At 31.7% G+C, this 20,745-nt stretch overlaps 4 protein-coding genes across 6 annotated transcripts; 2 read left to right on the plus strand and 2 right to left on the minus strand.

Moving 5' to 3' along the window:
* Nucleotides 1-3,007: 3,007 nt before the first annotated feature.
* Nucleotides 3,008-6,079, minus strand: LOC114176212 (probable beta-1,4-xylosyltransferase IRX9). Its single transcript, XM_028061173.1, has 3 exons — nucleotides 5,208-6,079; nucleotides 4,550-4,781; nucleotides 3,008-3,464 (listed from the first exon to the last, which is right to left on the minus strand). The coding sequence occupies exons 1-3, from the start codon at nucleotides 5,858-5,860 to the stop codon at nucleotides 3,333-3,335; spliced, it is 1,017 nt and encodes a 338-aa protein (XP_027916974.1). The 5' UTR covers nucleotides 5,861-6,079; the 3' UTR covers nucleotides 3,008-3,332.
* Nucleotides 6,080-9,058: 2,979 nt separating this feature from the next.
* LOC114189300 (DEAD-box ATP-dependent RNA helicase 57) lies at nucleotides 9,059-12,879 on the minus strand. Its single transcript, XM_028078005.1, has 12 exons — nucleotides 12,598-12,879; nucleotides 12,376-12,505; nucleotides 12,146-12,279; nucleotides 11,969-12,060; nucleotides 11,781-11,877; nucleotides 11,568-11,648; nucleotides 11,250-11,482; nucleotides 10,902-11,096; nucleotides 10,701-10,791; nucleotides 10,165-10,287; nucleotides 9,757-9,907; nucleotides 9,059-9,642 (listed from the first exon to the last, which is right to left on the minus strand). The coding sequence occupies exons 1-12, from the start codon at nucleotides 12,676-12,678 to the stop codon at nucleotides 9,443-9,445; spliced, it is 1,608 nt and encodes a 535-aa protein (XP_027933806.1). The 5' UTR covers nucleotides 12,679-12,879; the 3' UTR covers nucleotides 9,059-9,442.
* Nucleotides 12,880-14,310: 1,431 nt separating this feature from the next.
* On the plus strand, nucleotides 14,311-17,123 carry LOC114181440. 3 transcript variants are annotated; one of them, XM_028067919.1, is made up of 5 exons: nucleotides 14,311-14,531; nucleotides 14,627-14,972; nucleotides 15,127-15,584; nucleotides 15,889-16,150; nucleotides 16,259-16,869. In XM_028067919.1, the coding sequence occupies exons 2-5, from the start codon at nucleotides 14,834-14,836 to the stop codon at nucleotides 16,435-16,437; spliced, it is 1,038 nt and encodes a 345-aa protein (XP_027923720.1). In that variant the 5' UTR covers nucleotides 14,311-14,531; nucleotides 14,627-14,833; the 3' UTR covers nucleotides 16,438-16,869. The 3 variants fall into 3 exon arrangements, with proteins under 3 accessions (XP_027923720.1, XP_027923713.1, XP_027923705.1); XM_028067912.1 differs by lacking the exon at nucleotides 14,311-14,531 and adding an exon at nucleotides 16,913-17,123 and having other exon boundaries at nucleotides 14,538-14,972; nucleotides 16,259-16,449; XM_028067904.1 differs by lacking the exon at nucleotides 14,311-14,531 and having other exon boundaries at nucleotides 14,538-14,972; nucleotides 16,259-16,876.
* A 1,372-nt stretch (nucleotides 17,124-18,495) lies between these two features.
* LOC114177438 lies at nucleotides 18,496-20,249 on the plus strand. Its single transcript, XM_028062778.1, has one exon. The coding sequence runs from the start codon at nucleotides 18,727-18,729 to the stop codon at nucleotides 19,540-19,542; it is 816 nt and encodes a 271-aa protein (XP_027918579.1). The 5' UTR covers nucleotides 18,496-18,726; the 3' UTR covers nucleotides 19,543-20,249.
* The last annotated feature ends 496 nt before the right edge of the window (nucleotides 20,250-20,745 follow it).

Here is a 20,745-nt window from a genome sequence, read left to right on the forward strand (position 1 = left end):
TATCGGTGTTATTTTCGATCTATGCATTTCATCACTCTACCTAAAATTTTCTTTGCCCCCATTGAACATCAGCTTGATAGTTTCCACTATAAGGTTAAGTCCTAAAATTTGACAAAAAAGTAAAAAAGTTACTTACATATATGTTTTACACTCAAATTTTTTATCTAACGCTTGCATCCTTTATCAAAACATTTATTTCCGATAAATCTATTCTCAAAAAGATTTCTCACATATGATTTATTTATTTTTTATCTTTTCTTTGTATTTTTTAAAGTAAAAATAAATAATTATTGTTTCATTATAGGATTTTATTATATTTTCACGTTCTCCTCACTTTCCTTGCATTATAATGGAAGAGTTTATACTTTTTTTAGTATGAGTAGTTTGATCGGTAATGGTATAGCTTCTTGAGAAAAAACTCCTATATCTAACTACATGTCTAAACAATTCCATAAATTGTGTACCAAAAATGACTAAGTCAGATCCTTTTTTCATAGTTCTTGAATTTTATCAATTGCGAATATATTAATGCAAAAAATGAGCTTTATTTGATTAAAGAAGTATTAGATTAAATGAAGTTGGCCAAGTCAACTTCGTTTTAACATGGTGGTAGGAAGAACGTTTTGAACATAAATGCTTACGAAAATGTGACAACTTAATAAATCAGGGCATGAAATTATGGTAGTGGGAGAGTGATAGGGTTCGTCACCATTTCAAAATATTTATTACTATCATCTTTTATTGGTAAAAGATTTTTTTCTTGTTAATTGAATAGGCATCTCCTATTTATGCATTAATTTTATAGGTAAATGTTTTAGGCATAATATTGTCTTCATTTAATTAAAGAGTTGTTGTGAAATGTCAGATGGTAACTTATATTCAGTACAATAATTTATACTTTTATACTTTCAATTGTATTTAAACTAGTCAAACACGAATATAAAATCAGATATTTTAAAAAATAATCCATCGTTAGTTTAATAATAATAATATACTCCTACTATTATTATTATTAGTATTAGCACTATTTTATTTGGGTATATAAATAATGAAACACGTGAAACGCATTAAAGGTGGATGTGTAGTCACGTGAACAAGCATTAGAAAGCTAAATTCATATTTCAATTCTCTTTCATTTTTTATTTATTTATTTACTTGAATTTATGTGATATCATACTATGCAGTGCAGCATTAATTCAAATCCCTCGTATCTAAAAGTTAGATCATTCATTAATCATTCACCAACTTGGTACTTTTTTGTGTTAACGTTTTTACATGTTGTTGAAAGGATATATAATATTCTTTAGGTTTAATTAGTTGAATGGTACCCATTTTTATTTAGATGTATTAATTTAATACTCACTTTTAAAAAAATGTTAATTGTATCATAACTTTTAAAAAAATATTTCAATTAGATCTTTTTCGGAATAAAATTTAATGGTAAAAGTCGTGAATAACAAAACATGGTTAACAATTACAAAAATATAATATGTTATAATGTCATTTTCAATAAAAAGTATGAGTATAACATTTTCAATAATACTCATTTTTTAATTGGAACCTAATTGAGATAATTTTTCAAAAGTTGAAACACAATTGATACATTTTTAAAAGCAGATACCAAACTGACACATCCGAATAAAATATGTAACCATCCAACTAATTAAACATATTCTTTCACACCATTTTTAATTGTAATTTGTTTTATAACCTGAGCTAATAATCATGTACGTTATTCTCTAATTTAAATACAATGTTAAAATATATAAAATTGATGATGCAAATTGAATCTTTCAAAATAACTTTTACATTTTATCAAAGTAAGTATTGGATTTTTAAGATATGAATTTCACTCCTGAATTTTTACATAGAATGGAAATAAATTAATGTTTATAAAATAACTCTACCATTACAATTTGAAAACTAAACTGATAAACTTCAAGTGTATTTTAAAGTTCAGATTTTTCATGGAAATATAAATCAATCATAACCAAACCAGATTTGGACAACAAACAATAGAAATGATATTGAGAATGACATGCACTAAATAAAGGTAGTTTACAAATTATAAATTTGTTATAAATAATAAAAGACAAGGAGAAATTATTTGTCACCAATAATATATATATATATATATATATATATATATATATATATATATATATATATATATATAAATATGAATAAAAAGTCAAACAAATTGCAAGTAAATTCTACATTTACCTTATTGGTATCAAACCTATATTCTACTAATTTGAAGCTTCACTCATCATTGTTTTTTTCCGAATCATATATCTAATATGAACTTCTAACTCTTCCATGTTTATATTTTTTTCAACAAATAAGCTATATATATTATAATTATTTTTCAATGCATTATTTTTACATTACTTTTTATATGTATCTTATAATTGCTTCAATTACACTATTTTATAATAGAAAGTTTTCAGAGTCATTGATAATGAGATGATAATGTGTATGGTAGTTAAAAATAAGATGCTAGATGGTAAAAAAATCATACCCCACAGCAACTACCATTGTGATATTTTTGGATACACAACAATATATTCAATAAGATGAAATCCTTTTAAAATATAACATTCTTTAACCAAAATCATGTGACAATATTTTTGTCATAGTATTAGGATAAGATACAAATATCTCGTGACAACTTTACCCAATATTTGTTTAAAAGAAAAATAAAATTAAAGAACAGAGAATAAATTTTCTTCTATTAAAAGTAAATGATAGAAAAAAAAGGATTAAATTTTCAAAAATAAAAAGTACTTAATAGCTATTATTTATTTATTTTTTATAAATTTTCTTACATAATTTGAACCATGACTAAAGGAAAGGTTTTCGCCTTCTCGTGTGTGTTTCATCATATTTTCGTACTTCTATTTGGGTCGAAATGAGAAGGCCCAAACCCAACTTGGACTTAGTTGTTTCATGAACAAATTGAGGTTCCATCTTTCTGCACCCCACAATTTCTTGAATACCTCCAATGGACCCCAAATTAAAATTTTGAGAATATATTCTGAAATCAAATGACATAAATACAATAATTTGATCGTCCAGTTCTTTTAAATGGGCTATAAACTCAGGATTTGTTTTTTTCTTTCTTAAAAAATATCACATATGCTTTAACTTTTTTCTCACTTACATAAGCTAGCAAAAAATCGAAAACAGGAAGAATAAAAAAAAAACTATAAACAATTAAACATAGGATAACTTTCCACGAGAGAGAAAAAAAAATGAATAAATTCTATATTTGCTTCAACACTCGTTATTTTATGTCTTTCTTCTCCATTGGCTTGGCTAAACTATAGAAATTAGTGAATTGAGGTGGTTTGGGCTCGAAAATTGAAACGCCATAGCAAGATTTTGGAGCAGTCTTCTGGTGGAATTCCCTTTAACTTAGCCTCATCCTCTAGAACTACTTGCTTCACGAACTTGATCGAATTCTAAAAAAAAAAATCACAATAATAATAATAATAATAATTAATAAGGACAAAAATAAAAAGCAAGAAAACTCTTGGTAGAGATTATTTGTAGGTGATAATGATGCATAATCTTGTACTTGGTTTTCTAATTGAAGATAACTTTGAAACTTGAAGTGGAATCTATCTTTGAGTATAAGGAAGCATCATGCATTAAGGCAGAGTAGAAAACACTACATACATAGTATTCTGATTAGTTCAACTAATCAATCATGGTGTCATTATATTACCTAATATCTTACTCTTTTTTTTCTCAAGGTTTTTTCTCTGAGTAGTTGGAGGTTGGTCAAACGTTAAAGTAACATAAACAAAGTTTGTATATCAAGTCACCCAATCCAATTTCATGTAGACAACGCATTAGGGTAAGGATGCTACTAGGAGCTTGCTTTTTATGGGTGAAAATAATTTATGAGAATGTTAACACATTATTAGCATCCAAAATAAATTTTTGGCTTAAATATCTTTTTGTCCTCGTTTTCGTAGTGTTTGTCGTGGATGATCCTCATTTTGACAAAATGTTTAAAATGGTTCTCATTTTTATCGAATGTTTAAAATGATCCTCATTTTCGCAATTCGTATTTTATTTGGTCAATAATGGAACACTGTATAGGTGATACTGTTTGTATTACGTTGCATTGGGATGTGTTACGTGTATTGTACATTGGTTCCGTTACTGATTTAAACGACATCACATAAAAAGACAAAATAAAATACGAATTGCAAGAATGAGGACCATTTTAAACATTCGTTAAAAATGAGGACCATTTAAAACATTCTGTCAAAATGAGGACCATCCGCAACAAATCTTCATGTACTATGAACAAAATATTACGTGCTCTTTGTTCAAAAGAATTTTCAATTTTGGAACAAATAGAAATAATCCGGAGCTACAAGGTTAACTTAGTGATAAAATTTGAAAGGAAGACTGAAAAATATTACGTTACTGACAACTAACATTTTTCGTTAGATAAGTAAAAATAATCTAAACAATATTTTTGAAAGAGTACTGGACACTGGTCATGATAACCTATAAATTAGAATGTTTTTACCTGAGAAGTGTCTTGAACAGAGGAAGTGCGACCCCAGCGCTCAGGGTCCCAAAGAATGGAACTGTTAAATGCAAAACTTGAAATATGAATTGGGGGAGTGATTGTGTCAGTTTCATTGTTCATGTTCCTTAGATGCCAACCAATCACTTGTGATGAATCGCAAACAGGTCCTTCGATTTTCACTTTCTTCCTATGTGCAGCTAACAATGCAGTTGGCCATGTTCCAAACAACCTAAGTACCCAAATCAATGTTTGTCAGAAAAATCACCATGGAGGACCAACATATAATGCATGCATGCATGATTGTTAAATTGATCTTATCACCCTAAGATTTTCCACTTGCCTTCAACATTGTCTCTATAAAATTTAAAACAACCATCACTACTAATATAGGCAGTAGATACCAGCATATTTCAAGGCCAAAATTTCTTTCCGATTTTTTTTGAATGATATCTCCTGCTAAACATTAAAAATATATTAAGTTGATATTTTAAAAATCGGTGACCATCGTTGAAGACATAACAGACTAAAAACACAGAAAAATTTAGTCGAGAATCCAAATTGAGACACATTTCCTAAAGATTGGTTCAGATATAGAATGTAAATTATAATTTACTAAACTTGGGATGCGAAACAAAAGGGGAGAAATGAATCATACTCGATATCTCTAAGCTGATGGAAGAATTGGAGATCATAGACATTAGAAAGGCCAGCAAAGTGCACAATGCCGTTGAGTCTGTGGTGCTCAATGTGCTTGAGTGCAAGATTTCTCTGGTGATTCAGTTCAGCTTCTAATTCAGTGAAGTTTTCCTTGAAAACCACATGCCTATACATGATGCCAGTTTTTCTGAGAATCTCAGGAAGCTCTGTGGAATTTGTTTTTGCTTCCACAACAATCCACAGCAATGGTTGAGGAACAAGCTTTATGGTATTTGCCAACCTTCTCAAGAACACAGCTTGGTGGGGAAGTTTTGTGCTTGTTGGAGTCACAATGATGATGAGTCTTCTGGGCTTCAACTTTGGTGGTGTTTTTTTCTTTTCAGTTTCAGGGATTGCAGGCTCCACCATGTGCATGGTGATTGGAGATGGAGCTATCCAAGTTCTATTGACACTTGTTGTGAGTTGTGACATTTGACTAGGTTGTGGAGCAAACTGTGTGATGTTTGAAACAGCAACTTTGGTGGAAAAGATAGAAGATTTACCTGTTGGAGCTAAACCAGTGAAAAAACCCATCACAAAACACAGGGAAAAATGGAGCATGGCCTTCTTCCATAGAAGAACCTTCTTCTTTGATCTTTCTAGTGAACCCATGTTGATTAAACCCTATGTAATTGACCACCTGAAGCAGAATCTTCAGGGTGGAATTGAATTACCAGATGGGGGGGCACAGAATGAAGAGAAGGGTAGTGGAATTAATGTGATATAAAGTTGAGAGCTTTAAGGGTAGCACATTTTTTTGTTGTTAAGCAAAATGTTGAAACTATTGAGGTTCTTATGATTGGTACTGCCAAACTGAATGGTTAGGTTTTTGGTTTGGAGGCATTTCATAGGAGGGTGGGTTCACTTGGTTGTCCCTTGAAGTAAAAGTAATATAATAAAAAAAAAAGCATAAAAAGAGATAGTGTGAGACCAAGGGTTGTTATCTACACCAAATAGCAGTTGGGATGGCACCCATCCATCCATAAAGAATGTGTTGTACCATGCCAATTAACTAATATTAGTAATCATCATGCACATTGTGTTAGGGTTTTTGATTTTTTATTTGAGGTTGACTAGTCCTAACAAAGAATCTAAAAAAAAAGTTAATTAATTTAACTTTGATTTTGGACAAATATATTGTGGATTATAAAAATATTTTTTACTTGCATAGTGAATGTTGTGGTAGTTATTTATAGAATTATTGTAATGGGGTGGGTGAGAACTCTGAAGTAAGTAACCTTTACGGTGTGGGTGGGTTTGGATCTCTAACACTAGTCCACAGAATCAGACTTTGGGAAGTGGTGCGTGTGTGAATCATCTTTCACTTAAGCTCATTACATACATGCAATTTTGACTTAGGAGAAAGAAATGTGCATTTGCACTTGACACAGTTTTTTTTTTTTTTTAAATATGTATTTCTAGTTTAATTAGATTCTGGTCCCATGGTTGATTTAACAAAATTTTTTTAATTTCTTTTTCTTAATTCAGTATTCATTTTATTTAAATAAAATAAAGATTTAATTGAGAATAAAAATTACAAATAATATTAAATAAATATTTTTAATACCAAGTTTAGATTTTGGATCTGACAAGACATATAGGAGGATTTTGAAGATCTTTTTTCAAATTGTTTAGTTGAGATGAGGAAAGATCCACCTACAAAAAATTTTTGAGTAAAAACTTCTTAAATCTGCTTAATGTATAATTGAAAGTATGAAAAATGATTCACTGAGTAAAATATAATATGTTGTGATTGAGTGTGTCGATAATAATGATGAATAATTATCTCATAAAGTGTGACTACAAGGATAACGATTATGTGCATTGAACGCACATTTATTAGTAAAAAATTGTCCAACTTTAATTAGAAATTTAAAATATCTTTGATGGACTGGGTACAAAGACTATTGAAACCAAGAGAAGGATATAAATAGGAATAAATTTATTAATGAGGTATAATTAATAAGAACAAAATTCATAATTAAGTGTGCCATTAAATAAATTCTCACTTCAATAATTATTAATATAATTTTATTTTATTTAAATAACAAAAATACTTATAAGTGTTATACGGTTATAAATGACAATTTGTTTGATGCATAAAGATAAAAGTTAAAATAATTTTAACATATTTGTATCGTAGTTAAATAAAATTATATTAAAAATATGAATATTATAACATTGATTCGGTTTAAAGGAATGTTGTACAATAAAATTCAAATTAAATTTAGAACTCTATACCCTAATTTTTATAATGAAATGACTAAATCATATTAAATAAGATAGAAAGTTAAACTGAGGAAAGAAAAAAATAGTTAATGATATAATTTTTCCAAATAATATTAATAACAGAGGAACATTAAATTTAATGACATTGAGTTTTATTATTTAATTATTTTTTAACTTTTTTATATAAAAAATATAAATGACAATTGTATAATATTTATGAGTATTTTTTGCCATAAAGTGAAATAACATTAACATATTTTGAAGTTAATTATTCTTATATAAAATTTTGTAACATTCAAGTTTATTAATTATTCTGACCCAAGGAATACGGGTTAGCATAACCAAGATATTGCTTATATGAAATGCTTATATGAAAACAACGAGAGGAAGAAAAAAACTTCATTTTCCAATATTAAAGACAGAAGAAAAGTGATAAATTAATCGTGGAGAATGCTTGTTATACAATTCTTTGATATTTTATAATGGTTTAAATATAATTGACTATTAATATGAGTATTAAATTACTGGTTTTAAGATTTGAGGTTCTGTTTAGAATGGTTGTAATTGTTCTGTTTTTGATATCTAAATTTTAATTTGAAAATAAAATTGGCTTTGAAAAACTAGATTGAAATAGCTCTTAATTTTTTAACACTATTTTAATCTTTACTTTTAAAATAACTTCCTAGTTACTATTATATTGGAAATTCAATAAAACCCTTTTTATCTCTTAGTTATAAAGCTAAAAAAGGTTTTTAATCTACTATTTAATCATATTAAGACTCGTTAGAAGAAATAATATATTTGAGAATCTATTTGCTGTATATTGAAGTGTAGCTTTAACTTGTTTTATACCTAAAATATCTTTCCAGACTACTCTTAGAAAATAATTTATCTTTTATATATATATATATATATATATATATATATATATATAATATTAATTATACTTCATAATTTCAAAACAAATATCAAAACGGAGGACATAAAATCGTGTCAAGGTTATTTTGGTGCTTTACTTAGACAATTTAACACACAAAAGGAACTTTCTAAGTTTTAACACTTGAGTGCAGTCTAAAGAACTGCTATTACTTTTCTTTTTTAGAGTTGAGGTTTTCTTTTGAGGTACGTTATTTCCAGTTTTATAGTTTTAGGAAACTTTAATTTGGGAGATGAATTTCGTTTATATGTGTTTATTTATTAAACTATTTTCATGTGTCATTGGTGTCATATGGCTAAAATATCTGCTGGAAGGTATTTTGGCAGGTGAGATGACTCATTTTCATCTTTTATGTTTTATAACTAAATATTTTGCGCCAAAGACCCGTGGATTAAGTGGGGACGTTTCTCTCGAATGTTGGAAACTGTAAAAAAAAATGTTGAACAAATTAACTCATACTATAAACTGGGTGTGTATTGCAAAATTACTGGCGTGTGGACAATCAAAATAAACAAAGAACAATGAGAGCCAGTACATAAAGAGTAGAGAAAGTTGAAGCAAACAGAATTAAGGGATTTGGGAAAAAAAAAAATATATATATATATATATATAATAGTAATTCATATAACACTTAATAATAAAAATAAGATAATCCGCATCACCCCTCAATAAAATAACGTTTAATGAAAAAGAATTCTTAAAGTTTAACAAATAATACTCGTTGCTTCTAGGGGTAAAAGGTTCCAAGTTTACAACATAAAGAGGCACAAAATTCCCACAGTACACAGGGATTTACAGTTCAGATGGCTACTACAATGATGACTGACGGCATTACGATACTGTGTAAGATTTTAGGCAACTACCAGCTTCTTTACTTAATTAACCTGAAACGTCACATTCTAAACCCTTCCCTTTACATGGTGTTAAACTTTTGGGGATGGGTAACGAAGAAATCTTAACACTGGCCTGTTAAGACATAAATACTACCGGATATTTCTGGGTTAAACTTGTGTTCTCATTCTATGCTGTTATAGGTCTGGTTTTGTTGAGATTGAATCTCTTTTGGGCCGGTGCTTCTTCCACTTCTTTTTTTGCAAATCCATGAGCCAGGATGGAACTTCACAGCCCGATGCTGCCATAAGATTAGCAACATTCCGCAGGAATGGAATGTCTTCCTCTGTGTAAAAAGTAATCGCTTCTCCACTCCTCCCTGCTCTGCCAGAACGACCTATAATGAGAACGAATATGTTAGCAAATAATAAAAAGTCGTGGATATAGGGACTATAATCTCTATAAATATCTTTTCTCAAATCTAAAACAACTTTAGTATAGCTGCACATACCAATTCTGTGGACGTATGCGGAGGCAGAATCAGGGAAATCATAATTGATCACACAGTTCACTCCTTTGAAATCCATTCCCCGGGCAACCACATCAGTAGCAATCAAAACCCATGTTTTTCCAGCTCTGAAGTTGTCGACAGCATTTTCTCGCTACATAGAAATGTATGAGATCAGAAAAAAACTACTAAATGAAAAGGTATGCTTTAGAATTGGAGAACATATGCTGATGATAAAAAAATTAACAAATAAGGAACATTATACTTGACATCTTCATTCAAATATGAAAAACCAGACCTTCGTCACACACTAATCAGTTTTTCATTTTTTATGTTTTTTTGGAGAGGAGGGGGAATGTTGCAGATTTTCTATGTATTTTCAAATAAACAACCTTCTGTTGTCAGAACTACCTCTTGTTGAGACAAATCAGAATGAATGACATCAACTCTAATGTTGTCAAATGCAAGTTCACCGTACAACTCCTTGGCTCGTTCCTTGCTTTGGAGAAAGACCAATACTGGAGGATTTAGACTCTACAAGACGTTGCAGAATATAAGGTCAGAAGACAAGCAACTAAAAAAATACCAATATAGCTCATAGGAGGTGGGACTACAATATTATATGCATTTTGCAAGTTCCAAAGCCAAGCGAAGATAAGTGATATGTAATTAAACATTCCAAGTCACATTATCTAGCACCAAACCCAGAATAAACAAAGAGCTTAATTATGTAAATGTAGCGCACAGTCAGTAAAACAAATGAGACTACAAAAAAGAATAATAATAGGAAAATATATATATTAATAATAAATTGTAGGGACGATTCTAATTTCTTTTTAAACATACCAAGACCAACTAGCGTTTAATTGTGAGACACACAACCCCTTGAAGCATATGAAAGTTGGACAGACAGAATTATTATCCAATGAATTAGTTTAGCCATTTACCTCTGCAAAACTTTGACGAATTGCAAGAAGTTTTCCTTCTTCACTTCCAGTAAAAACCAATTTTTGCTTTATCGTTTCAGAAGCCATATTCCTGATTCAAATAAAAGCATTAGACATTATCTACAAAATAATGTAAACGAGAACTGTATTAAGGATATGCTCAGGAGCATCATGTTTGTAAATGTTTTGCATTGAACTTACTTCCTACCAACAATTACACGAACAGCATCATGCATAAGTTCACGAGCTCGATCTTCAACAAAATCAGGTAAAGTAGCACTGAAAAGCGAGCGGATGATTGAGGGGTTGGAGCATGCCTTGAGAACAGAATCAATTTGCTTGAATAATTCGGGCTCAAAAAGCTTATCCGATTCATCCAGGACAAGATACTCAACTCTGAAGCACCCAAAGTAGTTTGAAGAAATAAAAAAATCAATACAACGAGCTATATAATAAATCAAATCAGATATCTGCCACTAACTTCGTAGAAACAATCGTAAGATACATCTAAAAGAATCTAGCAAAATTTTATATAAAGTGGAGCTACACCTGCTGAGATCAATCTTCTTCTTCTTGATAGCCAAGCGTAATCGGAGTGGTGTGGATATTAGTATATCACATGGAAACTTCGAAAAATCAGCATTTCGTAAGAGATTTTTAGTCATTAACTTAATACCAAATTTTTTTCTTTTGGCAAGCTTTTTGCACTCTCGAAATATTTGAGCAGATAATTCACGGGTATGACAAAGGATAACAGCTCGAATGCCACCCTTTTCTGGGTCCTGTAAAACATAAAATATATTATATTATATGAACCGAAGGACATTGGGAACTGCAAACACGAGTTGAAGAAAATAAGAAAAATACCTTAAGCTTCATAAGCATTGGACATACAAATGCAAGGGTTTTCCCAGAACCAGTTGGTGCACAAGCAAAGCATTCACGACCCTGTCCCAAATAATTGAAGAAATACAGCAGTTAAAAACAATATTCAGTTAATACCTATCCCAAGGACAATAGAAACTACTTATGAATCATGATCGAACTTAAGTAACAGTTTTCTGAAGACATAATTCGTACATCTAAAAGTACTGGAATAGCCTGTCTCTGAATAGGCGTTGGTTCTTTGAATCCAAGCTCCTTCAGATTGCGCAACAAATACGATGGACACTTATATCTGCAAACAATTCATTAATATTCTGAATCCTCCCTTTCTAATGCAAGATATTACTCAGAAATGAACCCCATAATATTCTCATGAAAGATACCTTGATTTCAACTCGTCAAAGCTTTGAAGAGGAGACGGTACATTATAACCAGAGACATGAATGTTGTGCTGTTTTCTGAATATCGCGTCTCGCTGAAAACATATTCAATATGTGAAACCATTGCACACACTTAGTAGCACTTATAATTACGCAAATTGCACAAAACAGAAAAGGAACCTCGAGTTGTTGATTTTGTTCCTTCTTATTCTTCTTCTTTTTCAGCTCAATAGACTCCTCATCAGCTTGAACATCACCAATGGACCGCGCCACAGATGCAGAATTTCTAAACACGTTGAATCCTTCAACATTTTCTTTTTTTTTGCATTTACGAAACGGAGCAAAAATGAGATACGAAGCGTTGAATACAAGAGATGGAACGGTATAACAAAGCAAGAGAATGTAAATACCGGAAGTGTTTCCCTTGCGCTTCCTCTTCTTCGTGGACGCTGTTTTCTCTTCTACTGCTTCCCTCGTTTTCGCGCTTTCGCCTTCGGCGACGCTCGAAATCTTCGCCGAATCGGTATCGATATCTTTTTTCTTTTCAAAATCAACGAAAAATAACAGTTATTAATTGTATGTGGTGTAACAGTGAATAAGCGAATGTGATGGAGAGAGATAGAGAGAGGTACCTGGAACCTGGCAATGTCGGCGCCGAACTTCTTTCTGTTGAAACGAATGCCGGAAAACAAAAACGAAGGTTCGTTGGCCATTGGAGATGAAACAAAGGATTTTAGGGGTTTCTGTAATGAAGCACTTGAAATTCCTTCTGCGACTTCACTGCGGCCGGTACTGTGTTACGCAGCCACCACACCAAAACCAACTCCACAAAGTGCTTTTCTCAAAAAACTAATTTTGTTTTTCTTCTCTGCCCATCCTTTAGCCTGTTTTGCATTAAGAAAATAAAGAAGGGTACATTGGACTTGATCTATTTCTCTTATTTGGGCCTTCTACACCTCCACTCAATTATGAAAAAAACTATTTATTAAATAATTATTCTGATTTTGATTTTGTCAAATTTTATTTTTAATAATAATTAATTTTTTTATTATAGTTTATTTAAATTTATTTTTTTAAAGAATAAGTTTTTTAAAAATAATTAAAAATTAAAAATTTATTGAATAATTAAATAATCTTATTTAAAATTTGACAAAAATAAAAAAACATTGAATAGTGCAGGTAAAGATAAGATAGTGATACTAAAGAACATATCTTTTATACCGAATAACGAATCGTTATATGATTAAAATAATTGAATTTTAGGATAATTATTTATAATTGTATTGATATCGAATATTTTTGGTAAATATTTTTTACTATTATAATTAATTTTGGTTACTACAATTATAATATTGACAGCTTATATATATTATAATTAAAAATGGTTTAAATATAATCGATAAAAAATTATATTATGATTTTTATTTTTTGATATTTATTATTTATTTTTTGACGTAATTTATTATAAATTATTAATCTTTCTAAAAAAATATTGATAATCGATAGTCCATCTTAAATCATATAAAAAATAAAATATAAAAGTTAAAAAATAGAATCATAATTATATTATCCACAATCCACATTGAGGTAGCAAATGTATATATATTATATATATTATGACTCGAATAATAATAAAGAAAAAAATAAAATTACATTTTCAACTATTTTGTATTATTTTAAAAATCACGTCATATGATCATGTCTAACAAGTGGACCATACATCATATCAAAATTATAAAATAAAAATGTATTAAAATTAAATATTTGATTTAATTTACCATATTGTTATATATGTTTCTTAACTCTTTTTTTGCTCCACATTCTTTTATTTGATTAATTTTTAATTTGTATTTGTCATTTTTTTTATGTTCAAGAGGAAGTGTTTTTCAAATAAAGTAACATACCATAAGGACATTATTTTAATATACATATATATTTTATTACATTATTACTATTGTTTTTATGATGAACCATATTTTTGAATAACGTAAAAAGAAGGTATTAGAATATCTAATTTCTCACCAACTCTATACATTGAACTCCTAAGTAGTAGTTTCAATGCCAAGGATCTAACCAAAACAATAAAATTAAAGCAGATAAGTATAATTTTTTCAGCAAACACAGTGGTTGCCCAATACTCAAGTCAATTTCCTTTTTTATGTTTGTGAGAGAAATTAGAGTAATGGGGATAAATAACAAATAACAAATGAACTTGCCTTAACCATTATTTGTTGAAAATGCACGAGTTTCACTTAACATTTAAAACATAACAATTACTACGCCATTCCTCTGCAAGGAAGTCACAATAAATAATGCAATATTTTTCCATAGCTGGGAATCAGAAATTATTACTCTGAAAACAAAGTTTTTGCCTCATTTTAATTTTGAATCTCTTATTTGACATATTGTTATTCTGGCACAGCGCAAAACTAATCTGTCATAAAGATGAAAATCGAAACTGATACAGATACTGATACAGATACTGATACACTACAAGGCTGAAAGAAGCCTGGGTGAATCGGGGGATTTCAAAGCGAAAACGGATACAAAAGATCACACACACCCGGTAAAGCTTCTACCAAGTTCCGAACCTTTTTCTCACTGCACATTTGATTTGGTAATTCTGTCTGCAAACGGTGTTAATTTGTCTCAATGTGGCAGTTTCTCTTAACCGCTGTCGTAGCGGGATCCACGTGTTTCGCCGCAAAGCGCTTCTTCCCCAAACAAGCTTCGCAATGCAGTAACGGGGAAGAAGTTCCAACTGTTGACGATGGCAATAACAGTTCCCACCGGCAACTCGTGATTCCAGAGACACGAAACGGGCTATTGGGCTTTACCCGTAGACGAAATGGGCCTGAGAAAGGCATTATGGGCCCACGGGGTAAAGTACCAACGGTGCAGCGCAACGGCAGAAGCAAATTGCCTCTGGGTTTCAAGAAGAGGAGAAAAACCGCGAGAAAATCCATCACCAATAAGAGTTCTTTCCTGTCTCCTAAAAAACATGCTGGTTTGTTCGTTGATTAATGCTTTTAATCAAATGAATTAAAACATTTTGAATTTTTAAATGTTTGTAATTATTCTTTACATTATATTTGTAGTCTCATCCACATTTTTTTATAATATTATTTTGATTATGTATAACATCGTATTATATTTTTCAGCAAGCGCGTTATTTGATTGGGGAGTTAGATTTGGGATAAAATGTATGATGGTTGGAAGAGATGAGGTCAGTGAACTCACAAAAACCATGAACAAGACGGCAAAAATTATAGAGGAACTAAAATCTGAAATCATCATTAAAAAATCGTCACATGCTCACCAGTTTTTGGATTACGTTGGCAATAGCAATGGTCTGGAATTTAGCAACACGAGTGGCAAGGATGAAGAAACAATGTTCAAGAAAACAAAGAGTGAACTCGGAGAAACTGATTCTAAATTTTGGTGTCTCTCACTGATCGATAATGGTGAATGTGGAAGTAGTGCTCTTACGGAAGACTCAGATTCGCTGGCTCTGGTCATGGATCAACTGGAAGAAGAACTTGAATTTGAACTCCAAAAACTTCCTGGGGATAGTGTTGACACTAATTTTCTAGAAGAAACAAGGTCAAAATTCTACGAGGTAATAATCTTCTTCGTATAAGAAAATTCTTTCTTGAGATATCTCTAGGTTGTGGACTTGTTTTACTGTTTTAGTCTTTTCTTTGTGATTATGCATCACATAGCAATTAATAAGAATTCAAAACATGTAATAATTTTTCATTTATGTGATCATATAATTAATATCACCTCTATTATTTCTATTGTTAAGGGTATTTTGATCTCGAATACCAGGAAGAATATTGTATTTTTTAAAGTTAGATAGTTTTATAATGTTTAGAAAATTACATTTTATTGACATGGTAGAAAAAATATCACATAACCAGGTTCAAGTTCCAAATGAAGGCTATTATGGAGCAGATGACTTGAATTTCAAGTCTTCTCCATTCCACGCAGTATCGGCAACAGAATTGAATCAGAAACTATGTCAGTTGAAGATAGAACAGCAAGAAAACCAGATTGCGGAATTGGAATCTGAATTATACCTGGCTCGTTCTAAACTGCAAGAGAAGGAAGCTGAACTGCAGGCACTAAAAAACTGTGTCACTCTCCTAACCGAACTCCCTCTACCCACAGTTTCAGGCACAAGTAAATGCTTTGTTTCCTTGAACCTGCATCTTAATTCATTTCATTCGTTTTGCATTACTATGCTTTACCAGCAAAAGGTGCATCTCTAACATCAGCCATTGTTCCCAGGTCATGGAACTGAGATTCACAAGGGAACCACCAATTGGGACTATAACACCCTGGACTCAAAGTCAGAACAATCAGTTGGTGATATGAAAACACTTGCTGTGTATGAACCAAGTTCTTATTACCGGAGAAGTGACTCTGATTTATATGAGCATACAAAGTACATCGACAAAATCATATGATACATTAGAACGGTAATAATTTTGTAGGCAATTGTTCTATCAGATGTTAATTTAGTTATTGGGCATCATGTGATAGATATATATGTAAACATTGTTCTGGTCAATTTATAATGCTTCGAGTACCGGATCTCAAGACGACCCACATTCATATTTTTAATATAGACAACTTGCAATGCAACTCATGAAGTGCTGTATCTGCACAATATGGACATGTGAATATAGTAATTGGTTTGTAGGATTTTTTACTTCAATGCCTACGTTACAGGACTAGACTGCTCTCAGATTTGGTGTTTCTCTGGGGGCCATGATGCCATTGTTTTTTTATTCATCACAAGCCATCTTCACGAGTGTCACAAGTAACTGAGACTGCTGAAACTGAAATATTTTTTACTTTCCATGCTGTCTTGTTGGGAGAAATAACACTGAAATCACCGAATTGCTTTGACATTTTGCACGGTTGTCTGAACTTTCACAGGGATAGGATTGTAAAGAAACGTTACTGGTGGAATCTTGAAGATAGTGTTGGTTCACTCACTATGTTGTGAAACAGTACGGAAATGGCGTGAGACCATGGTATTGGGACCTGCATCAGGGGATTGCGTTTTCTATTGTATGCAATAATGATTCGTTGTTGCGCATAATACTGCTGTTTTCTCAGTTTTTCCCAAGCACTTTTCACTACTTTGGTCCCCTTAACCAGTAATAATAATTTTTATAAAGTGTTGCTAAAGATTTGACTTTTCACGTTCTGATGAATGTATTTGAAAAAGTAATGCCAGAATTGAAGCAGGACTAAAGTATGGGATATCTATTTTTAATTGGAAAATGATAGAGAAAAAATAGAGCACGTATTGACATAAAAACCACAACAAACTGGTTCCACGGTGTTGGAAATAGCGTTTGAGAAGGCATTGGCATCTCTACTTGTCAACTTCTAACTTTTGGTGGTGCTGTTTTTCGAGACCATATAACACGCGCTATCGTTGTTTTCTTTCCTCTTACATAGCACAATACTCCAACCAACAGCAAACAAAGTAATTTCCGAGAAAAATGAATAACGGTGTTGTTAGAAAATTTTAAAATTTTAAGAAGGATTGTTGAACAATAATTTAAGAATTACATTCCGTTTTTAATTCTGATAAAATAATAATTTTTTATTTTTGTTTCTCTGAAATATTTTACGGAAACTAAAGATAAAAAAACAAAAAAAAAATATTTCATAGATACAAAATAAAAAAGGTCTTAACGATTATATTTAAATTGATTAAAAATATAAATAAAATATGTATTTAAATGTCATATCTAAAAGCATAATTTTTCTAAGTACAAGAAAAAAAATAAATGATAAAAAAATTATAATTCTGAATTTCATTATCAGTGCAAGTGTAGTGAGATTTTTGCCGTGGGTCAATACTTAATGGGTCAATGCTCAATAATGCCTCTCCAAAATTTAGAAAGTAAATAAATATAAAGAAATCTAATCATAAATACGTTTTCATTGACTGTGTGGACTAGATTGTGTAGCCCTGTTCCCCTTGTTTTTCACTCTCTTTTCTCTAACTTTCTTGTTTTTTCCTGGATCCGGAGTGTTCCAGGTATCATCTATCTTCCGCTAGAAGATAACTTACCCATCAATCTACATCCTTAATTTTAATTCAGTATCAATAGTTCATTGTTTTATTTAAAATGTTTTTATTCTGCATTTATTTAAAGTCACATAAAATATTTATTTACTAAATAAATAAATAAACTGAAAGTTCAGTTGAAATAAAATTATCTCCTCGCTTGTATCTTTTTGGTAGCCACGGATTCTCGTCTCGTCCCCACATTTTTTGTACACTCTCTGATACTTGATAATTCAGCGATTACTTAATTCTTGTATTTCTTTTCAATCTAAATGGTTTTGCATTAATTAATCATAATTATGAATTAGAGTATAATTAAAAATAATGTGAATTTGAATTCAGTGGTTAGCTGAGGAGGACTAAGATATGGAACTTAATAAAAAATAATGAGAATACGATAGTTCTTGTATGAGATGGAAATAATAAAAAAGATCTTGACAGTAAAGGGGATTCACCCATCCGTGCGAAGATGCAATAAAATTAAAAAAGTCCACAGCAAAAAAACAAAAAATGGGAAAAGCATTTTGCAGAAAGCAAGCTCCCCCAGACATACCCCATCTCGATTGCGTTTTACAACGAGTCACTGCTACCACCACACCAAACCAAACCCTCTCTCACACTTTCGGGGAAGAGTGGAAGAAAAACCTTCGCTCAATCACCGGACATGAAGCTATCATCCAAACCCGTTTCGAGTCCGGGTCGGACCGACAAATTCCCTCCACCACTCATGAGGTTTCTCAGGAGCAATGCAGGGAGCAAAAGCAGAAGGTCCAGGTCAAGCCCAATGTTCCTGCGCAAGAAAACCACCACCAACCTCCAAACACAAACCACCCAGGAACCTTCTTCCCCCAAGGTCACTTGCATGGGGCAAGTCCGAGTTAAACGCTCTTCCAACACCAAACGCGACGTCCCTCCCACGCGCTGCCGCTGCCGCTGGGTTCCCAACCCCAACCCCTGCCGCTACCCGCCCTTCTGCCTCACCTGGCCCTTCTTCCGCCGCAAGCCCAAGCAACACTCCCGGCCCAACCACCACCAAGAATCGGAGTCCGCCTCCGAAGAGAGAACCAATGTGGATAAAAATATCGTTTCTTTTGCTTCCAACCCCGGCACGCCGCCGAAAAACGCGTTGTTGTTGACCCGTTGTAGATCCGCGCCGTACAGATCCTCGTCCCTGGCTTGCAGGTTTTGGAGTTCCCCCGTTAAGGACCAGGAAACGGAGTTTCCGAACACGGAACCTGCCTCCGAGGAACCGCAAACGGACCCCAAACTTGGGTTTCTCGGAACTAAAATTGCCTCACTCACCGAAGAAGAAGAAAAGGTTGATGAATTATTATCTGACGAAAAAGGAGTTGAAATGGCGTCTGCAATTGCATCACGCCCTAGTGTACTCACTAGGTGCAAATCGGAACCGGCGAGAACCGGACATAGAATTGACCCTCTGGTAAATAATCTGTGGAAGAAAAGGTTGAAAGTTGATTAATCCGTATTCTTATTTTGATGATTCTATCCTTGCTTAATTGCATATATATTTTTCTTTATTTGTACATAATTGAATGTTTTGACACCTGGAGTAATACGCGAAACTGGGTGGGGCTTTTTGTTTGGTAAATAGAAAGAAGGAAGTGAAGAAGAAGAAGGTGGTAGAAGTGGGTTCGAGTACTTGTTTTTCGGTTCTCTCGGTAGTTAATGCTTTTCTTGTCATTACATTGCAGACATAGTAACACAGCGCAAGCCTGAATTTCTCTTTTTCTCTGCCAACCATGTTAAGAACCTGAACTCACTGCAATTTGCTTTCACGTGCTGCTTTTTGTTTGTTTCGGTTATCGAACTTGGCAGGGTTAACCTCAAATAAAGAGTTGGGTTTAACTGTAATTTCATGTTTCTAATCTTTCTTGTTTATCAATTAGTTTATGTATGGCAAAACATTAATCAGAGAGAGAGAGAGAGAAACTAAATGCAGGGACAGTGTTTGGTTCAATATTTTGAACATGATTTGTTCCAAGACCGTGCAGTACTGTTTCCGACATTGTTAAATTAAACTATTTAAGTAGCCTTGGATGCTCTGACCAACTTTCCCACTGGGTGGAAAGGGCAAAGTGGAAAGTTAATATTGATTGGAAGTATCTTTAGGACTCTGATGTGAACGTTGAACCACATCTTGTTTCTATTTATTACTATTTTTCTTAATCAGCACAGAGATGAGACTAAATTTATTGTAGTTCATCAACCAAATATATATATACATATATATCAATAGGTGTCATTTGTACATTTTTACTTCCATTGAATTAACCTTGCATTATGAATTAGATTTATGAAAGTTATCCTGTCTTGGCTCTTTAACAGGATTAGAAGGAACGTTTTTATATGACAATGTTCTATTATAAATTGGTTAATTCTTTTTAATGTGTTTTTATAATTTAATAAAAATAACAGTTTCTTGATTTGTATTTACTAGTAAAGATGCTCAGTTTAACTGCTTTATTAAAACCTGTGGTTTCTTTATTACTCAGAATAAGTTTAATTAAATTTGAAATCTACGTTATCTTGCTGAAATATCATTTTTTATAGTAATATTAGAATTCTTTTCAATGAGTAGAAATACATGTTTTCGATGATGAAATAAAATCATAATTATATTATCCATTAAAATAATTAAATAAATAAATTTAATTAAAAAAAA

Source organism: Vigna unguiculata, chromosome 1, assembly GCF_004118075.2.
Source record: "Vigna unguiculata cultivar IT97K-499-35 chromosome 1, ASM411807v1, whole genome shotgun sequence".
Taxonomy (NCBI): Eukaryota; Viridiplantae; Streptophyta; class Magnoliopsida; order Fabales; family Fabaceae; genus Vigna; species Vigna unguiculata.

Coding starts and splice junctions, on each gene's coding strand:
- LOC114177438 (XM_028062778.1), top strand. CDS start 18,727: ATGAAGCTATCATCCAAACCCGTTTCGAGTCCGGGTCGGACCGACAAA.
- LOC114181440 (XM_028067912.1), top strand. CDS start 14,618: ATGTGGCAGTTTCTCTTAACCGCTGTCGTAGCGGGATCCACGTGTTTC. Junction 14,973..15,126: donor GTCTCCTAAAAAACATGCTG/GTTTGTTCGTTG, acceptor TATATTTTTCAG/CAAGCGCGTTATTTGATTGG. Junction 15,585..15,888: donor CAAGGTCAAAATTCTACGAG/GTAATAATCTTC, acceptor TCACATAACCAG/GTTCAAGTTCCAAATGAAGG.
- LOC114189300 (XM_028078005.1), bottom strand. CDS start 12,678: ATGGCCAACGAACCTTCGTTTTTGTTTTCCGGCATTCGTTTCAACAGA. Junction 12,280..12,375: donor GCGCAAGGGAAACACTTCCG/GTATTTACATTC, acceptor GCAAAAAAAAAG/AAAATGTTGAAGGATTCAAC. Junction 10,792..10,901: donor CGTGTAATTGTTGGTAGGAA/GTAAGTTCAATG, acceptor TATTTGAATCAG/GAATATGGCTTCTGAAACGA.
- LOC114176212 (XM_028061173.1), bottom strand. CDS start 5,860: ATGGGTTCACTAGAAAGATCAAAGAAGAAGGTTCTTCTATGGAAGAAG. Junction 4,782..5,207: donor CATCAGCTTAGAGATATCGA/GTATGATTCATT, acceptor TTGGGTACTTAG/GTTGTTTGGAACATGGCCAA. Junction 3,465..4,549: donor CTGTTCAAGACACTTCTCAG/GTAAAAACATTC, acceptor TTTTTTTTTTAG/AATTCGATCAAGTTCGTGAA.